This window comes from Accipiter gentilis, chromosome 30 (assembly GCF_929443795.1).
Source record: "Accipiter gentilis chromosome 30, bAccGen1.1, whole genome shotgun sequence".
Classification (NCBI taxonomy): domain Eukaryota; kingdom Metazoa; phylum Chordata; class Aves; order Accipitriformes; family Accipitridae; genus Astur; species Astur gentilis.
The window spans coordinates 16891222-16916304 of record NC_064909.1 but is presented as its reverse complement, the minus strand read 5'-3'; the positions used below and the strand labels follow the sequence as shown (position 1 = coordinate 16916304).

At 38.7% G+C, this 25083-nt stretch overlaps 1 protein-coding gene across 1 annotated transcript in view; it reads right to left on the bottom strand.

Moving 5' to 3' along the window:
- Positions 1-25083, bottom strand: part of ALK (ALK receptor tyrosine kinase) — a 318128-nt gene that overhangs the window by 97758 nt on the left and 195287 nt on the right. Inside the window, exon 5 of the mRNA XM_049833894.1 lies at positions 11432-11559. Coding sequence (XP_049689851.1) covers positions 11432-11559 — 128 coding nt within the window. The remainder of the gene's footprint in view (positions 1-11431; positions 11560-25083) is intronic.

Sequence of the window (25083 nt, the reverse complement as noted above, 5' to 3'; positions counted from 1 at the left end):
ATCTGAATGTCTGAACTAAATCTTGCCTAGGGAGATTGAATCCCATGATGTTGTGAATTAGATGACTGGTTTATTATACAGATTTTATTCCCTGACAGTTCACTTGAGGTCTAGACTGAGAATTGTGCTGAACTGCTTGGGAATTAGCTTTCCAAGTTGGAGTTCAGGATAATACTTATTTTGTCTTCTATCCACTGAAAATATTTTCTGGCCTTTGTTCAAATGCTAAAAAAAGCAGCCAACATCAGCAGAATGTAGATTTGTTTAAAAAGAGGTCTCCTATACACTCTTAAGACAAAGAAATAAGAAGAAAGGGACAAGTCCATTGCTTGGCTTTGTAAACTGGAAAAGAAACTGTCTTCATTTCATTTAATGCTTTTCCAATGCACTCTTTATGAACACTTGGCACTTAGTAAAACCCACACAAGTACAGCAAGATTCCGTAGGCAAACAGCGAAACTCTGCCATGACCAAGCTCTCTGCCTGAGTAACTTTCAGAATGAGTGCAATTTTCTAAAGAGGAGTCCCCAAAGACAGCACTCAGTTATACCAACATGGTCGCAGCTTAGGCATTAACTAAAAACTGAAAGCTGACAGCAAGTCTACTCTTTCCTGTTTCATCAGTCAAATCCCTTGACTTAAACTTGTTCGAGATGCACCAGTAAACTGCTGGTTATTGTTGCTGCCACAAATGGCCTGATTCTGTTCACTCATTACTTCTCTCTCATTTCTAGGATCGATGAAAGGGCTATTCAAAATTGTTTCCATTTCGTCACAACTAATTCTGTCCCAGGTGTCAGCTAATCTAATGCTCACTCACTGTGGCCTGGCCAAAGGGCTTTGGTCATCTTTATCCATCTGCTGCCACTCACCTTTGTATTTCCACTTTGGAATTCACAATCTAATTTCTTTGTCCTTTGCTTGTACTCAGTGCACAGCACAGACCAGACTCACCTGTGAATACCACTCTGATATGGTATAGCAATATGAATAAGTGGAAACAGTAATAAACTCCTCTGTAGTATTTACAGAAGAGTATCACTGTGGGCTTGGAGTGTAGGAAGAGTAATTTTACATGACTGACTGCCATTTGGTGGCATTCTGCCCAGTCATGACACTTTGGTTTTATTTTGGCAATTACCCTAATTGTCCAGGAAAGGAATGCACTGTTTACCTGAAAAGTCAAAAAATAATATGAACCAGAGGGTGTTCTGACTGCTGTTATACTTGAGAAAGACAACTGTAATGCATTACAGACGCTGCTGATGTCTGGTACTGCTAGTAACAGAAGAAGCAAGTAGAAGCACATTTATTATCATTTAAGGGCAGCTACATGAAGTCACAAATTAGCCCACATTCTACAAATCAACAATTAAGACTACTTGCTACAATATAAACTTATAATGGAGTAATAATCACCCTAAAGGTTTTGTGAGAGATCATATAGGCACGAATGTTTTATGACTAAAGGGAAAGAGGAGGAGCAGGCTTGTCCAAACGAGAGAAATTGTCTGATTTCACTTGGCAGCAGATGGAGGTGCTTCAAAGATGAAATTAGAAGAAAACAGAAGACAAACACCATAAGCATAGAAGACCACTGCAAAGCACTGTGCAAAGATGAGCAGGTCAAGCATCTCTTGGAGTAGAACTTTTTTCCAACATATGATAGAAAAGGTTATTTTGCATTTCTTACTTGTCTTAATCAGTTGTAAGTTATATTTTTAGAAAATATACTTTGTACAAAATATATTTTGCAATCCAACTTTTAAAAAATCAATGTAACTTTATAGTAACATGTATCACTGCAAACACTAAGCGTTAGCTCCAACCTCCTTTACCTACAGTGAAAGAACAGCTATAACTTAAACCTAACTCTTCTGTTGGCTGTGAAGAGCCCAGCAATGACAAGGAAACTGTAGTCCAAGTTTGAAGTTCCTATCAAACCTTGTTCGGCTCCTCCATTTTCAAAAGCTTTGATAAATATACTGTGACTGATCTTCAGCTGATACAAGTAGTCAAAGCTCCAACAGTTAATGGAACGATGTGCAGTGTGCTTTTTTACAGCTTTCACTAACAGAAGCTCCACCCAAGTAACTTCATAGTTACTCACTTCCTTTACTTCAGGAAATAGCTCACATGCAGTAAATACTTCCGTTACTTTGCTGTCTAAGCCACTTGGCAATTTTTGTAGACAGGTGAGTCATTTTACTACTGTTTTGTTACTGAAGTGTACAGTAAAAGTGCCTGATGAGTTAATACTGTTGTCAAAACTTTACACTTAGTGGTTCTGATCTTAAGAGTGATTGCTTTATTTTTGTTATGGTTTCATTAACATATGTTCATAAACACATGTACATACACTTTATTCCATGACGTGCTATAAGAGTCAACAGTGACTTTCCATAAATCATTGATAATATTATAGAAATATTGAAATTTCATCATTTCCATATTCATCTTTTTTTGTACTGTGTAACTTGATGCTGGATTTATGCAGTTGTTGCTTATAGCTCTAAATGACGTCTTAAAAATCCAGTACATACTTTAGGCTTAAGTGCATGGAATATTCACTGCTGTAGTCTCCACAAAATCATTTATTCTAGATTGTGGCTCACACAAATCAACCAAAACAGCTTAGATCCCAGTATGCCACAACCTATCATCTCACATAACCAGACAGATGGCCTCTCAACCCTCAAAGTTTTAAGGTATAAAAACAGTTGCTTTGTTCATCTCTATTCACATCAAATGAAAAATCCACCACTGATACTATTTTTCAAACATGATAAGTCTCTCTGTAAGAGTTGACTAAATTATATTTCCTTGTAGATCTAAAAAACATTTCCAAACCTCTTATTTTGCTTACAAATTTGCTGGTAGTCCATCAATCATGCCCCATGAACAACAGACTTCAATCTGGAATTGGACCCAGAATCCAGCTGGCTCATTTAAGTGCTTGCAATCTCCCAGTTGTACAAAACTTCAGCACTTCAGCTGGCAATCATTTAAAGAAGGTGTGTGGGGGAAGTATTCTTAAAAATTTCTTTCATGTAATAAAACCTGACTGGTAATTTAAGATCTTGCCATCCTTGTATGACTTCTGGATCAATATGCCTTACTAGCAGGGCTTTCAAAGGCTCAATTCATAAAAGCCCTGCATGCCCCAGTTACGGAGGTACTCCAGAAAACTGCCTCCATGGAAGCACAGTGCACAGTCTGTCCTTTCTCATCCTCACAGGTGGAAGGCATGCCTCAGTGCAATTCAGTAACGATGGCATTTTTGAAAACTCCTGGGGGACTATGGAGCATGGTTCCTATTAATTTGTGCTCCTAAGTCACTTGGCAGCTTTTGAAAGTTCCTCTTTCCCCACGTTTTTCATGACTTCAAAGTAAAAGAATCGCAACATACAGGTTTAAGGATCCTGACCAAGACTGATGTGGAGCTACTGGTTGTGCGTTTCCAAACACAGCATAAAGAAGTCTAATTTGTTGAAAGGGCATACACTCCTTTTCAGAAAACTCTGGTCCCCCGTTACAGATTCTTAAATTTTTGATGGAAAAATTGGTGCATTGGGTTTAGTTGGTTGGCATTTCTATTTATGTATTATGGATTTGATTTGGAATTACAAGGCTGAGGCTTTTTGCTTTCAGTTGTTCTATTGCAGAGCGTCTACTTCACTGTATCCATCACTGCTGGCACCAACGTGCCACACGTCTCCCATACCAGATACAGTGCAGAATTATTACACAATGTCTGTGGTTTGGTGCAGCAATTGGTTTGCTAAGAAAGTTGGCTGCAGTAGACCATGCAGAAACAGAACAGCAGGACAAAGCAAGCGGGGCTCCCTGAGGCAGAAAGAGGAATATTTTGGACAAGAAAAGGGAAGACCTGAACAGGGTCTTTTAACAAGACTGGGGCAGATTTGCAGTGAGACCTCTCAGACACAGAAAACAAGCTAAACTTGAATACTTCAGAAGATAAGTCCTGAGGTACAAAAGTGCCCTGAGCCAAAATCTAAAGAACTCTCTCCTGTGGTAAAGAAAGAGGAGGAATTATACCTTTTCTCAATCTTGTATGTTTCGTACCACTACAGAGCAGCGGTTCCTCAGAATCCAGCATTGGTAGGTATGACACTTATGCAGGCTTTTAAAAAAAAAACAAAACAAAAACGGTTCTTGCTGCTGACATCATTTCGTCATCTACTACCTGGAAGCACACAGAGAAAATCTTTCCTTCTTGTCCTATCTTCCTATTCTTGTTCTTCATTTCCAAAAATTATTTTGCTCATCAATGCCCCTCAGGCTCTTGTGAGTCATGCCAGAAAAAGGGACTAGCTTTCACCTGAACATCCCACATATTTATCTTTGCATTTGATAATTTTAAATGTTAATTGATTAATCCTTTCGCATTTCATTCAGTTTTCACAATTCACTGAATGTCCCTCAGTCCCACTTGGTTTCCTTTCCGGTTCAACAGATTATCCATCTAGTTAGTTCAGTCTGGTTGATTGAGTGGCTATCTGATTAAGTTTGATTGCTCTAGTTAATTAATTGGATTGTAAATATTTATTCCAGTCACTTTCTAACTGGTCAAACTCTTTAATCATTTCCACTATCTAGACCAATTATTCCTGCCTGATATCCTGTCATTTGTTTTCAGTGTTCCCGGTTTATCACCATCTCTCTTTTCCTCATCTCTCCCTCTCTCATTTATTCTTTTGCTCACGCAGTCTGACTCCTGTCCTTTTTGCTTGATCATCTCCCCTTTCTGTTCTGACTTTCTAAGCTTCCCTGCTGTCTCTCACCTCTTCTCAAAGACCACTGTAATTCTTCACAAACATGAATCAAGTTGCACAGCCAGGTCTTAACATCTTCAAACATCTGCCTTGCTTAAATCAAAAACCTTTCCTACAGCTAACAGGGAACTTCATGGATCTCTATAAAACAAAACTCAGAGCAAACTACCCCTGACTTTGTTTTAGCAAAATCAAGGTTCTGCATGCCCTTTGTTACAGGGTAGCAGTCTTCTGAAAATGTACAGCTTTATTATGGAGAGAAAAAGGGAGAGAGAGACTATCATCTACTTACACAATGGAATCAGCTTGCATAAATCTTTGAATCTGGAGTAATACTGGTTTAAAATCATTCGGTCATCCATAAATCATCATTGTCCTCCCCATTTCTCAAGTGATAATAGTGAATCCTATGATTGTTTCAATAAATCCAAGCAGTTAAAACATCACAAGAACTAAGTGGCAGCAATTAATAGTAATAAAAATAAGTTCAATTTGGGGAAAGCAGATTACAGAGTTCATTTTCTTTCACTGAATCAATGGCTCCCCTGTTGAAATAAGCCTTAATTAAGGGAGAAGGTCAGGATAAAAATCATATACAGCATTAAAAAGATAATGTATTGGCCAATTCTTCAAGGTGTTAAAAAGTACTTAAGCCCCACAACTGCCAACATTTGCAGGAGAACTGAGGGATCTCCAGTGTCTCTCAAGCAGTTTCCAGTACCTCTTATGAGCAGGCCCTTGTCGTGATTATTAAAGCTTTGGATTCTAAAGGCTGAGATTTCTCAGTTCTGTTTCTTAACCCAAATCACCTAACCTTTTTTGAATTACAGTAGATGAGCCTGCCTACTCTGGTGAGACAGTAACTTTGTCTAAGAAATACCCACATTTGGTCCTGCTGTGACAGATTCCAGCCCTTCTACCTTCTGTATGAATACATCAATTTTAAAAAACAGGTTTATGAGCATTATTACACCATCTAAACCATTTCTTTATACCTCCCTCCTCATATCTCAAAAAACCAACCAACAGTTGATTACCAAATAGAACAACAGAACACTAGGTCCCATTCACCAACATACTGGCACGATAGACCTATGAAAACCAAATGCTCTAGATATTCAGGTTCATTCCCCCACCCCCCGCTTTGGTGAGTACACTAATGTTCTAAATAGATTATTTAACATAACCAACACTGTCTAAATTTGGCTCCACAAGAAGTAGGTGTTCACAGTCAGCAACTGAAATGCATAATCACTAATTCATTACTGTAAGAAGCCACTCTACCACTAACTGAGCTACTGTGCCTTTTCTAGCAACAATATTAAGGCTAAATTTGCTTAATTTTTTATTCCTAGCATTATTGTAACTTAATTTTAAAAAGATAAAAATGAAAAATGAAAACAAAGATAAGCCCCATAACAAGTGCATTAAATTTATTTTACTTAAACGGGCACAAACCACAAGTGAAATAATTTTCACTTTGGAATTACCTTAAAATGATTTAACTTCACTACAGCCACCACACTCATCTGTAAAACAGTTTTTTCTCCAACACAAGATCCCTACAGGATTAAAACACTAGCAGGTTAGAGATGTTTTTTGGCACACAACCTGAAGTCAGAATAATCAGTCACACCTCAGGAGGGGAGCAGACGTGAATGGGGAGGAAGGTGGTTGCCAAAGCATTTGGAGGCAAATATTCTTAAAATAGTAAGGCTTCTCCAAATGCCTACTTAGTGAAATTAGATCCACGGGAAAACCAGCTCAGTGGAACTGTATAAATAGCATAGGCCACTCCAAGGAAAATGCAGCCGATCTACCTAATTTTATTTTATTTTTTTTTTAAATGAAGGATACTCAGAACTTAATCCAAACATACCGAATAATTCCCATTGACTTCAATTAACTCTGGATCTATCCTCTGGCTTGGTAAGCTCCTTAACCGTGGCATTAATGCCAAAGGAAATTCTCCAGCTTCGTTTACACAAAAATGACCTGGATAGGACAAGTAAGTATTATAGTAAATGCTGGTCCTAAACCTCAAATAGAGACAAATACTTCTGAAATTTAAGACTATTCTTTTTTTTTTTCCTCTTTTTTTTTTTTTTTTTTAAAATCATGTCTGTTTTTCAGTTTTATAACAATGGCACAATACTGACTGTGCTTATTGTTTTGTTCTCCCGTTCCCCTGAATTTCTGGACAGTGATGGATCTCCAGACCATATAAGATGACATAGCTGGTTACATTGAAGGTACATGTCTTCTCTCCACTGTCTCATAATTACAACTAAGCAAATAATTAATAAAAAAAATTTGACACAATTAAGTTAGTTTCTTCATAAATATTCTGTAAACATCTTGCAATTTTGCTCAAGTGAAACTTACTTAAAAGTTATACAAAATTTTTTATGAATTAATTATTAACATCTAAATTAGCTTTAAGTGTGTCATGTGGGACTTCAATTAGAAACCCCTGTTTAAATTCTTTACAGTGATAACAATCACTGGAACAACCTCCCCAGGGATGCGGTGGAGTCCCCATCACTGGAGGTTTTCAAGATGCAGCTGGTCAGGGTGCTAGATAATCTCACCTAGGCTCCCTTTCCCATGAAAGGTTGGACCAGATGATCTTTTGAGGTCCTTTCCAACCCAGGCTGTTCTATGATTCTATCAGACACTGATACTATTTCAGTTCTTGGTTTGGAAGAGGTTAACTTTTCCAGGCAATTTTCCAGTAGGAAGCATCAAGAACTCATTTTGAAAAGGGGCTCACTGGTATTTCATTAAGTTCAGTTAACCACAACATTCTGTCAGCAAATTAATTTATAAGACAAACTGCAGAAAGTGAGCATACGTGGGAAAACTGAGATGATACATATTCAGGTTTTGTCTGAATACACAAAACCATCATTTTGGTAATGATTCAGATACATAAGTAATCCTGTTTGGAGAAAGCCCTTATTGATTTCCTGCAGTTGATTCATAAATCTGTTGCTAGACTATTTATCAAACAGAATCATGAAAAATACTATCTGGCAGTTGCTCATATTTCTTCATACATGTTGCAAATCCATATTCTTACTCTTCCCTCACTACCTCTTTTTCCAGTAAAAGCACCTTCAGGTCTTCAAAATGTTTCCTTTCTTTTCAATGCTCTGCTTTGGATCAAAGATTTTGCTTTTAGTACAACCTTAACTTCAACTTTCAGAAATTTGCATAGGTATTATATCCATGAGATCATTACAGAACTAACTACTTACCAATTCTGAAGGTAATGAGTGTATTTCTGTGTACTTTTGGTATTTACTGAAAAAAGTTATTGCTGAGTGGACAGAAGCATTAACTTAATCAACAACACACAGTCTCTCCCCTCTCCAAAATAAATGTTTTTTATGTTGCTTACTGAGCTTGAAAACTTGAAAGCTAAGTGCTTCCTCTTGGACAGGCTGACTGTCTGAAATAACTGCTTTTAACAGCCTCGAAGCATCATTAAACCTTTAACACATTTTAAAAGCATTTGATCTCCACGCCCCTTACTTAAAAAGTTACTTAGAATTGGTAAATCGAACACTGCTAAGTAAAACAATGTCTTATCATTTACTTGTGCTTACTATTAAGTACTTTAATTAAGACTTTTGGAAATAAGTTAGCAAATTAATTAATTTACACTGCAATAAAAAATCAGTAAGAAACCCATTAAATATCATTAATAAGTCAATACATTACTTAGGAAATGAACTCTATTTTTATTACTAGAAATTACCATCAACTATAAAATGCCACCATACCAATTACTTTACTTGTAGAAGGAACAAATTCTTAAATGACATTATTAAATTAATATATTACTTCTATGCAATTTGTAGGGTTTTCTTGCTTTGGATACTGCACTTATTTAAATAGTAAGTTGTAAGATAGAAAATTAGACAATCAATAGTTTAGGTTTTACACACTGACAAACACAATCTGCTTCACATTTAAGACAGCAATTGAAAGTCAATTGGCTGTAGGATGATGAGCAATGCTACCTGTTAACTGTCCTGATCCAAAACCTATAGAAATCCAAGCAGCCTTTCTATTGACTGTAGGGGCTTTCTGACTGGAATTTAATCCTATGATTCAGGAAAACTTTCTGTAAAAAAAAAAAAAGCACTTAGCACATGTCAAGTGCTAAAAAGCCCTTGAAGAATTAAAGCCAGAGGATGGAGTGCATAAGAACAGTGGTGATGAACTACAGCAATGATAAGAGATGCACCAAATACAGTTTTGGCCAATCCTGAGCATTTAAAAAAAAAAAACAAACAACCAAACCACCACCACCCCCAACCCCAAACCAAATGAAACCCCTCAATCTGTAAGGGCTTTCCTTTTTTCTATCAAGCCAAGCCAATCCAGACTGATTATATGATAGGAATTGGGAAATGTGAAGATATTTCAAGTGACAAATCACTTTGATTTTCCAATCTGCTGCACTGTTGAATGAAAAAAGGGAAAGGTAGAGCACAATTAAGTCATTGCAATGATTGAGTTGTGCTTCCACTCAACAATTTTTAGCTACACAGGAAATGAATCTAGAATTTTTAAATTTAGATTTTTTTTAAAAAGTGAGAATTTTATCAGTATCTGAATTTATTTTTTTAATTCCCCATTCAATCCCAAGTAGGCTGTTATTTGTTCAGTTCAAATGCAGTAAAAATCCCATCTTTTCCATAATTAAAGAAACTAAAAAAAATGGATTTCCCAATGCTTAAAAGTAAATCCCAACCTCAAACTTCCACTTTCTTCAAGTCCCTTTTGGCATCTAATTTAGATCCAAACCTGCACCCACCTACAGAAATGGTAGCCTAATTTCCTAAGATTGTCTATGCACCTTAATTTATTTTTAAATTGTGTATATGGCCTTCAAAAGGCTTAGAAAAATTAGGCCGAAGGCTTGTTACTGTTTTTCAGATGTTTCTTTCCCAAATTCACCCATGTTTTAGGTGCTTCAGTGACATTAAAGTATCCAAGTAGCTAAGCTGCCCAAAGGCTTCTAACAGCTGCAGAAGAATTAGATTTAGATTAATCTTTTCTTATTGCTTTCCCTATTTTCTCCAAGCCTAAGGTACCACTCTCGGCTGCTCATCATCACCTTCCTTCTTGTAAAAGGACACAGTACCACACCTTCAGCTGTGTGCATAGAGCTTAGCAGTTTCAACCAACTGAAAAAAGAACAAGTGGTTTTATTCCCTGGTGGTGTTATTCATACACCGTGCCCTGTAAGCAGAGCAGAGGAGTAGTCAGTTGCTACAAATCTGTAGACAAAATGGAAGATTTGTTCCTTCTTTTGCTCACAATATATCTTAATAGCCTCAGCAGCTGACATCTGTCATCTGCAGAACAGTGCCCAGTATTGGTATGAGCTCACTCAGCCAACATTATCTTTTCACTCAGCTGACTGTTCGTCACCTACGGCTCTCCTTCAAGCACTCCCAAGAGAATTCATGTACCTTCATGGGAGCTGAATATCTCCCATAGTCGGTCATAAAATTTGTTGCAATGAATTCCCAAAGCACTGTGGATCTGAATGACTTCTGTCCAGTTCACTTTTGTTTTGGGGAGCTGAAATACTGTCTTTTCAGCCTTAGATACCAAGATGCATTCAGTACATCAGCAGCAGAACAGGTGCTTTCTGTCTGAACATGCCTTGCACTTTCAGCACAATGTCAGGCTCTTCCTTGTTGGAGCTTAGAGATCACCTTTATGTACGGACAGTGCAATAAACCCCTTAATACAATTGGCCTTTGCTGAGAGCAATGCAAATAACCAAAACAATGTATATCCTCCAGCAGATTTCCCTGTTCTAGACAGACTGAAAAGAAGGACATGCAGCTCAACTTAGCAGTACTCCAAATAAATAAAATGGACAAAAGGTAATGTGTTAAGTGCTATAACAATATTCTTCACTGACATGCCACCTAAAGATTTCAGTATGATTCACAAGCTCCATAAAGCTGGCAGAACTAAAATGCAGCTGCTTCTGGCATGGAGCACTAAATTTACATACTTGATTTGATAACAAAGCTTGTATTTAAAAAAGTAACCCCCATTAAGGTTGCTCATTATTAAAATTCCATGCACTGCACGGAGCTATTAGGGGTTACTCAGCAATAACTGCTTTGGAAAACTGCCAAAACCATATTTTTATTAGAATCAAGTTTTCCACAGTTGTTTAAAAAAACAACCCTGAAATTTGTTACCAGGAACATTAAAAAGATGGCTTGCAAGCTATCTGTCTAGGAACCACTCATCTGTTCTACTTTTTGCTGCAGAAAGTGAAGCTGTCAGGATAGGCATCTGGCAAGCCAGGATGAATACTGCTTTGGTTCTCTCAAAATGAAATTTTCCTAGAAATTCTTTCCAAAGGGAAAAAAACCCCCAAACTTGTTTACTTCAAGAAGTTAAAAACTTTTAAGGCAACATTAAAAAAATTCTTCCCTGGAAAGGACCCTATTTATTTTTTTTTATTTTATTTAAATGATTCATTTGACAAGAAGCTTTCATTCTGTGAAGGTTCTGTAACAGTCCCAAAGCATACTCCTCTCTAAAAAGGCATCAAAAGACTACGAGCTAGAAGCAATAAAACACTCTGTTACCTGTACTGCAGTTCTTCATCGCAAAGGAATCCACAGCCGCTACGCTCTTGTTCCCATTAGCAACATACTCCAGTGAGATCCGAAATGGTTTCTCTAGATGTCCAACTCTCCTTTGAAGCAACACCCATCTGGTCTCATCATACAGCGAGAGGAGAGAACAGAGGAGAAGAGTGGTAAGAAAGGCTACTTTACAAGGACCAAATCCCCCAAAGCAGCAGCTCCATGTATGGCTAGTCATACTGTGCCTCCTACTCCAGCCCTCACTCTCCTCACGGTGCCCCGTGGTCAGGGCCTTTCCCTCTCATGGATTTTGCAAAAGCAAGCTTCTAAGCATCAAGATTTTCACCCAGTTAAGATGTGGAAAACCCAGCTAAATAGTAGCTTATTGTTCTCTTCTGTCACACTTCTGTGCTCCCAGATTTCTCACAGATGCCTGCCTGCTGTTTGAAAGAAGCCTAACTTTCTTTGCAAAGCAAGCTGTGAAAGCTGTAGTGCACATGCACACCCCCTCTAAATATCACTCCTCCTGCTTCTCACCGGCTAAGTCTCTTAGTCGCTCAGGCAATAAGCCGGTCTCTAGGGTTTGCTCAATAGCTGTAATTCCCAGCACAGCGTCGCTGGTTGAGGTAGTGCTTTGCTTCTAAATGTGGCTAGCTGGAACGTCTACACGTGCATGAAGCACTACAACTAAAACATGCCATTTCTCTTTCTCACACTTCCTCCTCGCCCCGTCTCCCAAATAAACAAACAAAAAGTCCCACCAAGTAAATCAAAGAACTAAGGAACTGGATTAGCAGCCCTGGAGACTAACATACACGCTCCAAGAGTGTTTCAACTTAGTCTGCTTGTTGCCAAGAGTAAATAAGAGAAAAAAGCCTGTATGAGCTTCATTTACTCTCTGAGATGCTCGAAGACATAAAGGCCTGGCGGTCTTGAATATCTACCTTCTCCCCTCTGATCAGCTGGGTCTGCTGCTCCACCTGAAACACCTTGCCAGGCAGCACAAGAACCACTCCTAGACCCTCAGCTCTTACACGCCACCCTCTGATTTAACTTTCAAATGTTCGGTGTCCAGTGAGACATGTCTAAAGGTAGGCAGTAAAAATACAAGTATCTGTCTTTTCCCCAATATACTGGAATTCTGATCTGCAAGGAAAACTTTAAGGAATAAAATATTTGCATGGTAACATGCTCTGGCCCATTTCACCTTTTATCCTTGGGCACAGGCTGTTGGTAAAACCACTTGTTGACAACATTTGCGAAGGGCTGCTTCCCAAGAGCTGTGTATTGCTTCAGCAGCAATACAGAGAGTCCATCCCCTATTTCACCCCAGTTTATTTAGTGCCTGCTCACTAACCATAAACATGATCAGAGATGAGAGATTCTGTAAAGCCACTCAATCACTACTAATCCACTTTTTCACATTTCTGTTACAGGAAAAAAATGCAACAGCAAGGGAAAAAAGATCTCTTTGTAGCATACTGTAACTGGTCAGCTGGAGCCAAACAAGACAACAGGGGTCTAATAAAGCCTATTAGGAAATGTTCTTTACAGCTCCAGCTGCAATTTTTAGGAGACGAGAATAAAAACTTATTGTGTTTCCTTAAGTTGCTTTCAAACACCAATATTAAGCATTTTTTCAAGAAGACTGTAACTATTTCTAGTAGACATAACGGGTCAGGGAAAACAGATTTTTCATTGTTCTTACAAAAATGTTTCCTCATCAGGTACCCCCCTCGCCCTCCAGTGTAGGGGTTTGTGCTTGTACATAGGCTGTACACAAGAACACAATTTTTTGGGGAAGGGAACCCACTGGAACCGATGTTCTGAACAAAAGAAACTACACAGTTTATCTGGCATCCATAACAAGAACTTCTTTCGCCGAAGTACACCAAAACTTGAATGTTATCAAGTTAAGACACACTTCTGAAAGGAAATATAACATAATGTGTATGACATTTGCACCAACCAACCATCACTTGTGCCTGCTAGAAGCATGGATCAATCCCAAATTGCAGACCCTGTACTGCTACCAGCTAGGAGCCTTTTCTTTGCTCCAGAGGCAGACACACTGGTTATCTCATCAGGGACACAATGGTGTGTGTCATTATGCTCCACTGAACTGGACAAAAATCCCAGCAGGCAAGGAAGCTGCCAAAAGGTACGTTAAGGACCTAAAGAAAAGTCCTAAGCAAGGGCTGCATAAAGACCCTGCCGACAACCAACGCAGTTCAAATTGCAACTCAGAAGAGCAAATGCTGCTTTTTAATGATTTACTAGGTTTCTTCCTCGCTCCTTTTCCAGCAAGAAGATTGAAACTAGACTAAGTTTCACCTTTTGTTTACAGTTATTTTAATTTCCACATCTCATTTTCTGACTTCTGTGCTCAAGGTTCCTGCTTGAAAAGGGGATGTTGGCATCCTCATTCCTTTTCCACCCCCACCCCCCAATAGATAAATCTGCTTCTACTGAAATTAAATAAAATAAAAGCATTGAGAATATTTTAAATGCCTAGCTTCTGTGTGCATAATTTTTTTGATGTCATCTCAAGTTAGGTATATTATAGGGATTAGAGGATACAAATTTCCCCACAAATAGAGTAAAAAACCACCCTAGATTTAATTTGGGTTATGAAATACAGAAGCATCTGTATGTCATGAAAATTGTTCTCCTCAGCTTCAGAAGACTGATGGATTTTAATTCCAAGTACGCAGTGGCTCTCAACAATGATTTCCCTTTCTGTACTACTGCTAAGCCTCTGGATAAATGTGCCAGAAGTTTTAGGAATTGCTTTTCTGAGTTACTGGTGCAATAACTTTAGTTTGAAATTCTCAGACCTCTCATAGTTTACCACAGAAACTTTATTAACTCCCAGAGCTGTTGCCAAGCAGGTATTTTATATCACTGCAATGCAAGACTCGAAAAGGCAGACTCACTCAAGTCCAGATTCATTACAAAATATATTCATATTTTGTGGTACAAACTCCTACAATAGGTTGCCTGAGATTCAAAGAAGTTTCATGTGAAAAGAAATCCCAAGTATCAGCCTGCTTCTTCAGAGACACAAAAATAAATGAGCTAAAGATGACACTAACTGGTGGATTTATCAGGGACACTAAAAATAGCTACTGGGTCAGTAGAGAGACCTGCAGGCAAATTTGGATGGGACTCGATTCTGCCGTCATTCTATGGCAGAACAGGGACTCTGATCTCTAGACCTTTCCGTACAACACCTTGTATTTAACAGACCCATACTCATTTGCAGATCCTGTACTACAGGCTGCCTGGCAGCAGCAAGATTTACTTCAGCATAACTGGTATGCATTAGATGTTAATTAGTAGTAGCTTTATTAAATTTCTATTAGTGGCCTATATGTTACAAATCTAATTTTAGAAAGCATTTTAGCAAGGTAACAGAAAAGCTACTTCGGTCACCTTTTCAGATAGATAAGGAAATTTCACATGTGGAACCTCTTCATGCTGAAATCATGCTTAACCAACCTGATTAGCTTTCTATGCTGAAATGATCGGCTTGGTAACCTGCTCTAGCTCACCCTGTATCAAACAGGGAAGTTGGACTGGTCAATCTCAGAGGTTCCTTCCAACCTCAACCATTCTGCAATTCTGTGAAACTTGGGTCCCAACAGCAAATTACAGCAGATAACAGATTGCTCCTGTTATCCTCTGCATAACCTCCAAGCACTTTACTGAGTGATGAATCAGACCAGTAAGCTGACAACTGCAAGGACAAGGGCATCTGTTATGGTGCACATAGCTATCATCACCGCACAGCCTTCAACATCAAAACCTATTTTTACCATAACATTGGCCATAATAACCATGATGATTTCTCTAGATACTGCCTCAAGCAATAAGAAAGACCATAGTTTAACATCTTAGCTTAATTCTTTATGCTGTAAAGCAACACACAATATTGTATTGTTTAGGCACTGCTCAGTGTCTTGACACAGCAAGCCAGATCCACCCAACAGGACCTTCACTGAAGTTAGAGTAAGAAAGAAGTTGGCTCAGTTATCTAGAATCTGCAATATATATAGATTTAGACAGAAACTAATAACACTGTGGTCTTCAGTGACAGAATAGGTAAAAATCCTAGATCCAAATATTTTCAGAGTTTAGACAAGTTCGGACCAGGATATATTATCTAGGAGAGAATTTGTTGCTTAAAGAAAGCCTGGGCAACACCCAGAGTTTCTCTGATGAGGCTGTATTGCTTCTCTCCAAAACAGAAAATGCTGCTGACAGAACCTGAACATAGTACAAGGGCTGAATTTTCAGATGACCTTCTGTATACTCGTTCATGCTCCTTAACGTGAATGCTAGAAACCACCTTGGGACTCACAGTCCTGCAAGGTTTAGATGTTAGATCCCAAACAAGACAAAGTACTTCTCTGTAAGCTAACCTTTCTTAAACCTCCCATCCATGACTCAAGTTTGCCAGGTACCAGCTTTTGCTCCCGCACTTCTATTTCACATGTAGTTACCCAGTTTCAGAAGCCATAAACCAGATTTCATGGAAACTTAATTTCCAAGAGATAATTTAGACACTCTTCAGTTGTTCACGCAGCATGTAGCTTCAGGAGGAACACACTCGTGATTAATTCCAATCAATACACTAATGCTTTAGATGCCATTTTGCATGCTCCTCTGGGTAATGCCAGCAGTGATTAATTGCAAGTACAAGTCAGGATGCTCTCTTAGAGGCTCTCTTAGAGGTGAATTGAAAAAAAAAAAGAAAAAAAAAAAGTGCTAGAACTCTCAAGTAAAATCTCAAGCCAGAACACTTGAATCCTGCATTTGTCTGTCTTCATGGATAAATGATTTTGAATCCAATTAACACACACATACTCACTGGGTGCTCTTTCATCCTGCTAAAGAGGGGTTTCAAAATGCTTGATTCCAGCAAGCTTTGGGACTTCAGTCTTGACATCCCACATATAGCAACCATCTTCGTGACCAATCCCCAGACATCCATCTACATCTGGAAGGTAGAATTAATCTCCGTGTCATCAGCTACCCTGACACCTGTGTTGCCACCTACGTCTTCAGTACAGTGCGCTGTCGGTTTGCACCGGCCTCTAGCCGTAAGTTAAGTTTCACCCAGAACACTATTCCAGCATGGCTCTGATCAAGCCACTGCTTTCTCACTTTTAGAGGCCAATATGAAAGCAGAAGTCTTCAACATACAAGAAGAATATGGAAACAATTAGCAAAAACCAAAGAACCGACCCTTAAATCCTGTTGCCTTATATATATAGTAAATGAAGGCTAAAGGCGCTTGAACTGTGGTGTGGGAAACGAAGAGCTGCATGGCCCCTCCTGGGTCACGATTCAGCTTGTGTGCTCCCAGGAGCTATTAATAGGTGGCTGAGGGAAGACAAGAACTTTGAACTATCGCTTCTCCTTAAGAAAAAAGCTCTCTGAATTCAAGCTGTGTTTTGCTCTCTCATCTCCACTCTCCACAGAAAAAAATTGTGGAATTTAACAGACTCCTCATACCTAAGTTGAGTTACAGTGTGATTTTATTTCTCCAGATCCAGGCTCTCTCATCTACAATGGTCCTATTGTTACTAACACTTATCATGGCATGCCTGGGAGGAAAATGCAATGTGTCTCGGCAAGGACTTAGTTTTACCTCTTTGGTAAAAGGTTCAGTGAACTTTCGGGAATTACAAAATTAAATAGCAATAACAGCAGCTGCATCAGAGTATTTCACATCAAAACCCACCTGCGGCATGATAAAGGTACTGAAAAAATTAGGTGATTTTTGAGAATGAAACCTTGTTAAGGGCAGAATTAAAAATTATCAGTAGGAGTCCAAAAGAGAATTTTCCCTCTTTACTAGATGAATTGGTGAAAGAACATAAATTTCTCTATCCTGCATGCCATTCCATAATTATAGAGGAGTTTATAACAGGTTTTAATCTTGCCTCCATACTGCTCTAGACTTTCTTTTGCTTCAGCAATTAAATGGGCACTACACAAAGGAAGAACCAGACTAGACCTTTTCAGGCTGCAGCAAATAGAAAATTAAAAAATGTTTTCAGGAAGATGCCAATACAATTCTAAGAGACAGAAGGAGAAAAAAATAAAATGACCCATAGGAGGGTGCGTGAACTCTTTTCTCATTAGTTCAAACAATACAATACACTGTCTTGTAATTACTTTTAATTATTAATTTTAAATTAATTTCAGTTTACTGATCTTAAAATTACTTAAAAGACATCAGGACCTGAATTTGATGCATGATGATATAGTCTTGAAAAGGATCTACCTTCTAAAATAGCAACAAATAAAGTTACTGTATACTAATGCAAGAGACTATTTAACATTAAAGGAGATAATTCCTGATGTGCAATGCAGAAAGTGTGCAGCACAAACTCTTCAGCTCACAGATCATTCTACTTAATAAGAGAAAGAAAAATGGTATACATTTTTCTCTATTGATTTAATGCCAGTTGTCTTTCTACCCTTTTCTATGGCCTTTTGCATAAGCAAGACGTAACTGTTAGTGATAGGTTAAATACAGTTAAGACCTTTATTAGTGTCACTGGATCAGACCTTTAACATCCTGTGACTGGTTCCAAGAATGCTTCCCTGCCCTTCCCTCAAAATGCCTTTAGAAGATGGTTTCACAAAAGTTTTGCCATAAAAAAGATTAAATAATCGTAATGATTTTCTTTCCTTTCACTCTTTTAATGCTTTTAAGATAAAACTAATAACCCCACTCCCTCCCTCCCCCAAGAAAATGCTGCATAATTCTGCTAGGTTTGACTGCTGAGTCAGACACAGTCTGTAATTATGTTGCCTAGAACAGGAAACCAACAAGATTTTGCCTCCAGACTGCAATGATATTGCCTCACCTGTACTGGGAAGGAAGCTAACCCTACCCTCCTTTAGGACTGCAATGCTGGGCTCTTTTGCACAGCTGCTCTCCTGAGAATTGTACAACCAGGGAGATATCACAACATGGCAGGAATTGCTTTAGGTTTCAGTGAGACACAAGTAGCCATAAAGGATATTTTTATATTATACTTTTTCTTGATCAACAATGAAAGTTTGCAATTAAGCTACTAGAGTTTCATTGGTAACAAAATCTCCTATAGTTAAAGCATGCTACAAGATGACAACACAACTACTTTACACAGGAAAATTTATTAAAATGGCAGAAGATAAAACCTACAGAAAAAATATATTTTCCTGTCAACTTCCATAGAGTTAAAAATATTAATTTGTTTTGTATCTCTTTCCTGAGCGTGTCTCAGAAAAATCACTGTTACAAAGATTTTGCTTTACTAACCTGGTTAAAGTAAATTCCCTGCTTTGAAAATTTGAAGACATACATTTGAGTGCTGTAAAGAATTGAATCAGGTAAGTAACTGAAGAACTGTAGCCTCGCAATTAAATCTAATTCTTGTGATTACAAATGAGAATCTTTTAATGGCATTTAATACAGACAGAGGCCCTGGAAGAAAGAGCACAGGAACTACAGAGGGATTCAGAGACAGACAATGAAATTATGCTGTATGGTAGAGGGCAAATGTCTTTCCAACAGAGTAATCTGGCACCTGTGCACTGGAACCTAACCTACTAAATGACAGGGTTATTATTAGTTCAGTTTTCCTTTCTAAAATGCCTGTGGAAAGAGTAACCCAAATACTTATAGGATGATTTTTATTACTGACCATTCTGAAATGTAAACTTAATGCTACAGGCAGGCATGCTAAGAAACTCATCTACACAAAAGTTCTGTTGGCCAAGTGGGGCTGAGACATTAGAAAGCATTGTTGTTTTTTTAAATGACAGAACAAATTATTTTAACTAGCCACTTCATCATATCCAATAAGCAGTTCTGACTTTTCTGTGGGAGCTCCCCACTGACATGACATGACTAATCACTCCAGTAAGTGACTACTGCAATTGCAAATACAGTAGAGCTAAACAACTTGCGCAGAGGAGTATGTTCATCTAGCACTGAACTTTCCTTTCCATTCCCCAATTAAATCATGCATGGTGGAACTTTCTTCCACCTCTTGAGAAGTACACAGTTGGAGGCACTCCTGGGATGCTACAATTAGTAATTGTATCTGAGATGTAGCATCAAAACCAATGTGAAAATAACAACAGCTCGGCACACTTTTCTGATACACAATGGCTCTTTAGTGTCACCTCCTCTTGTAGTCCTCTGCCTATTTGCGTATGAGCTTGATTACACTTCCTTTAATGAAACTAACACTGCCAAAAAATGAGATTTCACTGTATGAAACCAAATTGCAATAACTGCTGGCAGCATGTAAGCCAAGGCAATCCCAGGAACACTTAACATTCATACAAACCATTACATCTTTAGATGCTAATACAGACCTCACAGACCCTTAGCAAAGAAATCAAACACCTCATTTTTCAGGTGGGTGAAAAGGAGGCACAGGAAGGTTATATGACTCATTTAGTCAATAACTAGATAGCAGAACTAGGATGAGAGATAAAAATTTCTAATTCTTATTCCTATGTCCTAATCCACTGCATCATGCTGCTTCTGATGAGGGTAATTAAATTTCATGCTTCAGGGAGTAACTTAATTGTCTTTGAGGATCAGAAGGAAATTCCATCCTTTCAACCCAATGTACAGCACTGCTTAGGTGTGCCAAAGAGTAGTTTTCATTTTTATTTAAATATTGAAAGTAAAAAATAATCTAATCTTAATTACAGTCAAGTACAGTCAAGGCTTCAGAAAGACAGGATGTCTTTTCAAAGAGAAGCATAGTGGCAACATATTCTGAAATAACTGAGTTCTCAATAGCTGTGTCTGGGAGACCAATTAAACTGTGATTTTTACCTCAGCACTCAGCAATGGCTTTTTCATGACACAGCTAAAGGGAAGTATGAATATTGTGTCTGCTCAGCATCTATATGGTGGAATAAAAGCCATGAAAGATTTCAGGTTCAAAGGCTGAAAGAGTGGATGAGAGGGAAGATTTTACTTAAGAGAACAGCTGTGCTTAACTCTGTATCCTTTAGGGATATGTCACAATTATCTACCAGCTTTAATAGCCTAGACTTCAAAATAAGGTATCAATATATCCAAAGAAAGATTAAGGACTAGATGAAGGACTGTTTGGATCATAAGGTTCAGAAGGATTTACAGAATGTCTGCTCCAGGCATTCCCACCCACTACAAGACAGTCCCTAGCCTCCTGCAAGAGGCCCCTAAAACCCATTCATCAGGTCAAAACCCATAAAAAGCTGTCTGGTTAGAAAAAAATAGCCTGACTGGATTTCAAAGATTGCCAGAAAGCGAAAAAGCTGGCAGATAATCCTCAGCAAATGCCACTTTTCCCATAACTTCAGCTATTCGCACTGTTTGGCTGCAACACAGAGGTAGGCATATGATTGCATCAGGCGTAGGGTGTGCCATATGTGGTGCCAAATAAATAAGTAAATAAAAATAAAACATGGTGCAAAATAGAAGTGAAATGCCTCCCATAAAACTGTACAATACAGAAGATGTCTATACTTAAGCAACATGAGGGGTAGCATGAAAGGAAATTGCAGGGGTGAAGACAAAAGATATATTTCCTGATGAACAACTTCCTTCCTCTTCCAATTTAATTTGTCTCCTTCAAACAGACTTTTAAAAGAAATGACTCATTAGGAAAGATCTGAATGGGGAAAGATGAGGCTTGGAATGCAGAAAGGTTGTGTCCATTATTGATTATGTAGCGGGTATTTTAATAGTTACCCTACTGGGGAAGGGGGCCTTTGAATTGTATGACTCAACTTTGAGTGGAGAAAGACGTTAAAAAAAAAAAAAAAAAGACAGTGAGTACAACAATCACATCCTCAGTGTATTCAAAGAAATGGAACTTGGGAGGCCAGCATCTATGTAGCCATCAGAACAAATGGCACATCAGAAGTCTGACAGACTGTACCACTTAACAACTGAAATGTCAACTTTAAAGAGAGAGAAATGCCATGAAAGTGAAGTTTGCACAGCTTTCAATGTAGCAGCAGCCACAGCAATGCTATCAGAGTTGATAACAATGTCCTTGCTATCTTACCACATTTGGAATATATATGAGAATTACATCTGCTGTGTAGGTCCAAATAGAAGAAATGCTGCCTACAGTAAAGTCTAACTTTTGCCACATGTGCTGAGCCTGTTTCTGTCCCACTGATCCAATCTCCCTCATTTACTATGGGATATTTCTGAGAAAGGGAATCGCAGCAGGCCATGCTGAACATCCAGAAGGGAAGCCAAGAGTAGATGACCACATCTGCCACTGCCTGGAAATACAAGTTTAAGCCACTGTCTGGATCTCAACTCCCCAGAACTTGGAGCACAGAGATGTTTCATTTAGCTCAGCATACATTTGCCTGTTAGTCTCAACATTTGGCATACACACTTCCTTTGAGCATAAATAAGAAAAGCCTTGACAAGGAACATGCATAGAGAACAGACTCCACAAGATGTTCTAGTATAATTTACTGGCTCCTCACAGTCAAATAAAAAGGCACCTAAACCAAGAAGCTCAATTCCTTGGGTTAATATTGCCAATGAAATTGAAGGTGGTTTTGAACAGTGATTTTAAAACAGCACGAAAACACAATGACCGTCTTTAGTGTTTACTCATAAAAGAAAATACCTAGACCTTTTAACGCATTCCCAAAACACAGCAGTCCTGCCAATGCTGTTCGTCTGAGTATCACATTAAATTGTTTTTCAAATTCAAGTGGTCCTTTTTTTTTTTCTCTAAATGACATCAGTAATTGCAATTCAGTAAAATTTGCTGGGATAGCTCTTGCCTTTAGATACCATTCTGGGAAGGAGACCATGCACTGCAGCATCCTGGAAAGCTCAGAAACATGAGCCTGGCCCATTTGCAACCTCACCTGTATTAGGCAAAGACTGGAAAGCAAACCATTCCACGATTCTCTCACAAGGCAGAAATGTGACAAAAGGTCCCTGCGATGATATTCCAGGGTGACTTTAGAAACATTGTGACATTTCTGTGAACTTAGGTATAAAAAGGTATACTTGGTACCTGAGAATATTGTAAGGCTCGCTGAAGTTAACAATACCCTACTCAGTGAAAAAGGCCAAATTAATCCAGTCACCATTCCTAGGGTCTGACTTAAACCCTATTTTGAATATGTAAGTCAAACTCTGAACAAGGATGAGTTTTTCTACATGAATCTGCAATAACCTTCGAGCACTTCAGACAGCAAAGGCTGCAGGTATTGCAAAGTATCCATATAGGGGTACATATTGTCTGCTCACCTACAGGCAGCATAAACTGGGTAGCAACGCGAAGACTGCATTTCCTGACATTAATCATCTGTTTCATGTCACATCAAGAGGATTTTCCAATGTACTATTTTCTAGGACTGTGTCCTTGCTGTTCCTCCTCTCCTGAACAAAATACAACCATAATCTGAGTGCTGCAGGCTGACAGCAAAGACAGAGTAAAATTTCCAGCCCTTTCTTTCCTCCCTCACTGCTTTCCCACATGGGCTGAGTACTTGCTTCAGAGTAGGATTTTGCCTTTTTCATCAAAATTTAGATTTATTGACTCTCAAAGTCTCACAATGACCTCTAGTTTTCCCTAACAAACATAACAAAGCTCTCAGGCTCCATATCTGCCAAGAACAATCAATACTGTTGAATAAAAACCAGCCTATGGACCACAGCAGCCCTTGCCTTTGCCTAGCTCAAAGATTTTATGCTGTTTCAGCTTGTTCTTGGGTGAACCAGCTCCTGGGTAATTAAGAGTTCAGATTGTCCTGCACAACCCTTTTTGCATGGGTAAACTGCCTCAAGATATACCGAACTCTAGTCACAAGGAGGTTAAAGCTGCCTGAGTCTGTAGGATATGCTGAGCTGAGCAATGGGCCAGAAGGAAGACATCATTATGCTAAAGCTCTATCAGAGCAGTCAAGTGATTGCGTTTTAGTCAGTAACTCCATCTCCACTACAGCCCTACTGAATACATCCATGTTAGCCACTGTCAGCCGCATCCGGGCTTTGCCATTAGCCCACACTAGGGTGACTTTCTGCTGATTAAATGCATTCATCTGACACGATGACAAACTATTCTTTTCTGGACAGTGATTCAGATATGAGCTGAATACAAGAATAAGGAAAGACAATGGGTAAAGGAAGGTGTATCAAGAAAGGCTATTGGTATACTTAAGCTTCTGTTGACTACCTGCAGTTTCTAGGCTTTAACAAGGACTGCAACAGCAATTTAGCCCTTTCACTGCAGACCCAAGGCAAGAGAGAAATGGGGGCTGCAGAGCAACCACTGGCCTGGGGCCTTCATGAATTAGTGCGGACCCCTCCCAATGCTCTGCTCATTTGCAGCACAATTCCAAGAGGCTCTTCTCTGTATGCGCTAATTTAAAAATCAGTACAGAATGTAAAAATAATGACCTTAAATAGTGACCTTTTGGCCTAGTAGTATTTTACATTCACTTGTAGTTTAAGTCATTGAGAATAATAGAGAATTAGGATGTCTGGTCTTGTAGGTAAAGTGAATTTAGTCCAAAGAGCATTATGGCCTAAGAGCAGCCTTCCCCTCATCCTCTCCCTCCTTCCTGTCCTTTTAAAAACTGAGACAACACACTAAAAGCCATAGCAAATTGTCTTCATTAGTTCTATCTAGCAAGTGGCTGTGTTTGAGATTCACATCTACAGAAAAGGCCCAGAACATGCCACAGATCCATCAACATTTTTGAAGGTGAATGAATAAAGTAGTTAGAGAGCAGAGCAGCTGTTTCAATTATAGCATTAGCAGCCCAAGACCTAAGCACTCGGTGCTCCTGGAAGCCCAAGGGTGTTTAGGGAACAGAGCCATCTCTATGGATTATAATTAAAAGACCAAGGCCAATTGCACATTCAGAGCAAACGGGCAGCAAATGCTTTGGTTGCAGTTGGTCATTTTCTGTTTCAGCCTTCCAGATTTTTGTTTTTGCTTTGCAAATGTGAACAAACCCCTTTCAGTGTATGCCAAGTACAAGCAACTCCAGCATTCCCATCCTGCTGTTTGTATATTTTGCAATTTCTACTTCATGAATCAAAAAGATTTAGGCACCTTCTCCTCTCCCCTCCTACTTTCACAGGGTCAAGTTTGTATCCTGAGGCACTTAGTGGATGCAAAAAGTTCATTTCCAAGCAGGTAATGTCCCATGTAAATCATTGCTCCACTGCAACAAGAGAAATGGTGAATCTGTGTATTACATTACATGCTTGCTGATGCGAACCATGTAAATTCAAGAACTTGCCTTATAACTTCTGTTAGTCAGACATCTAAATTCTCAGACAGCAATGATTATACAGAAAATAATGGAATTGGCTCAAAAGCACACACAGAGATTCCTCCCCTGAGGGAATTCCTTTTCAACCACACACAATTGAGTGGACAAACAAACTAAATTCAATTTTACTAAACTCTGACTAAACAAAAAGTCAGTTTTATTCCTCTGACCATACTGTTACACCACCATAATGCAGTTACTTCTGGAATGAGACCTGTCAGCATTTTAACAGAGCACTATAGCGCAATGTAATCCCCTGAGCTTGAACATGATGTGCCAGGGAAAGGCACTCTGAAGCCCTCAACACATTACTAAAT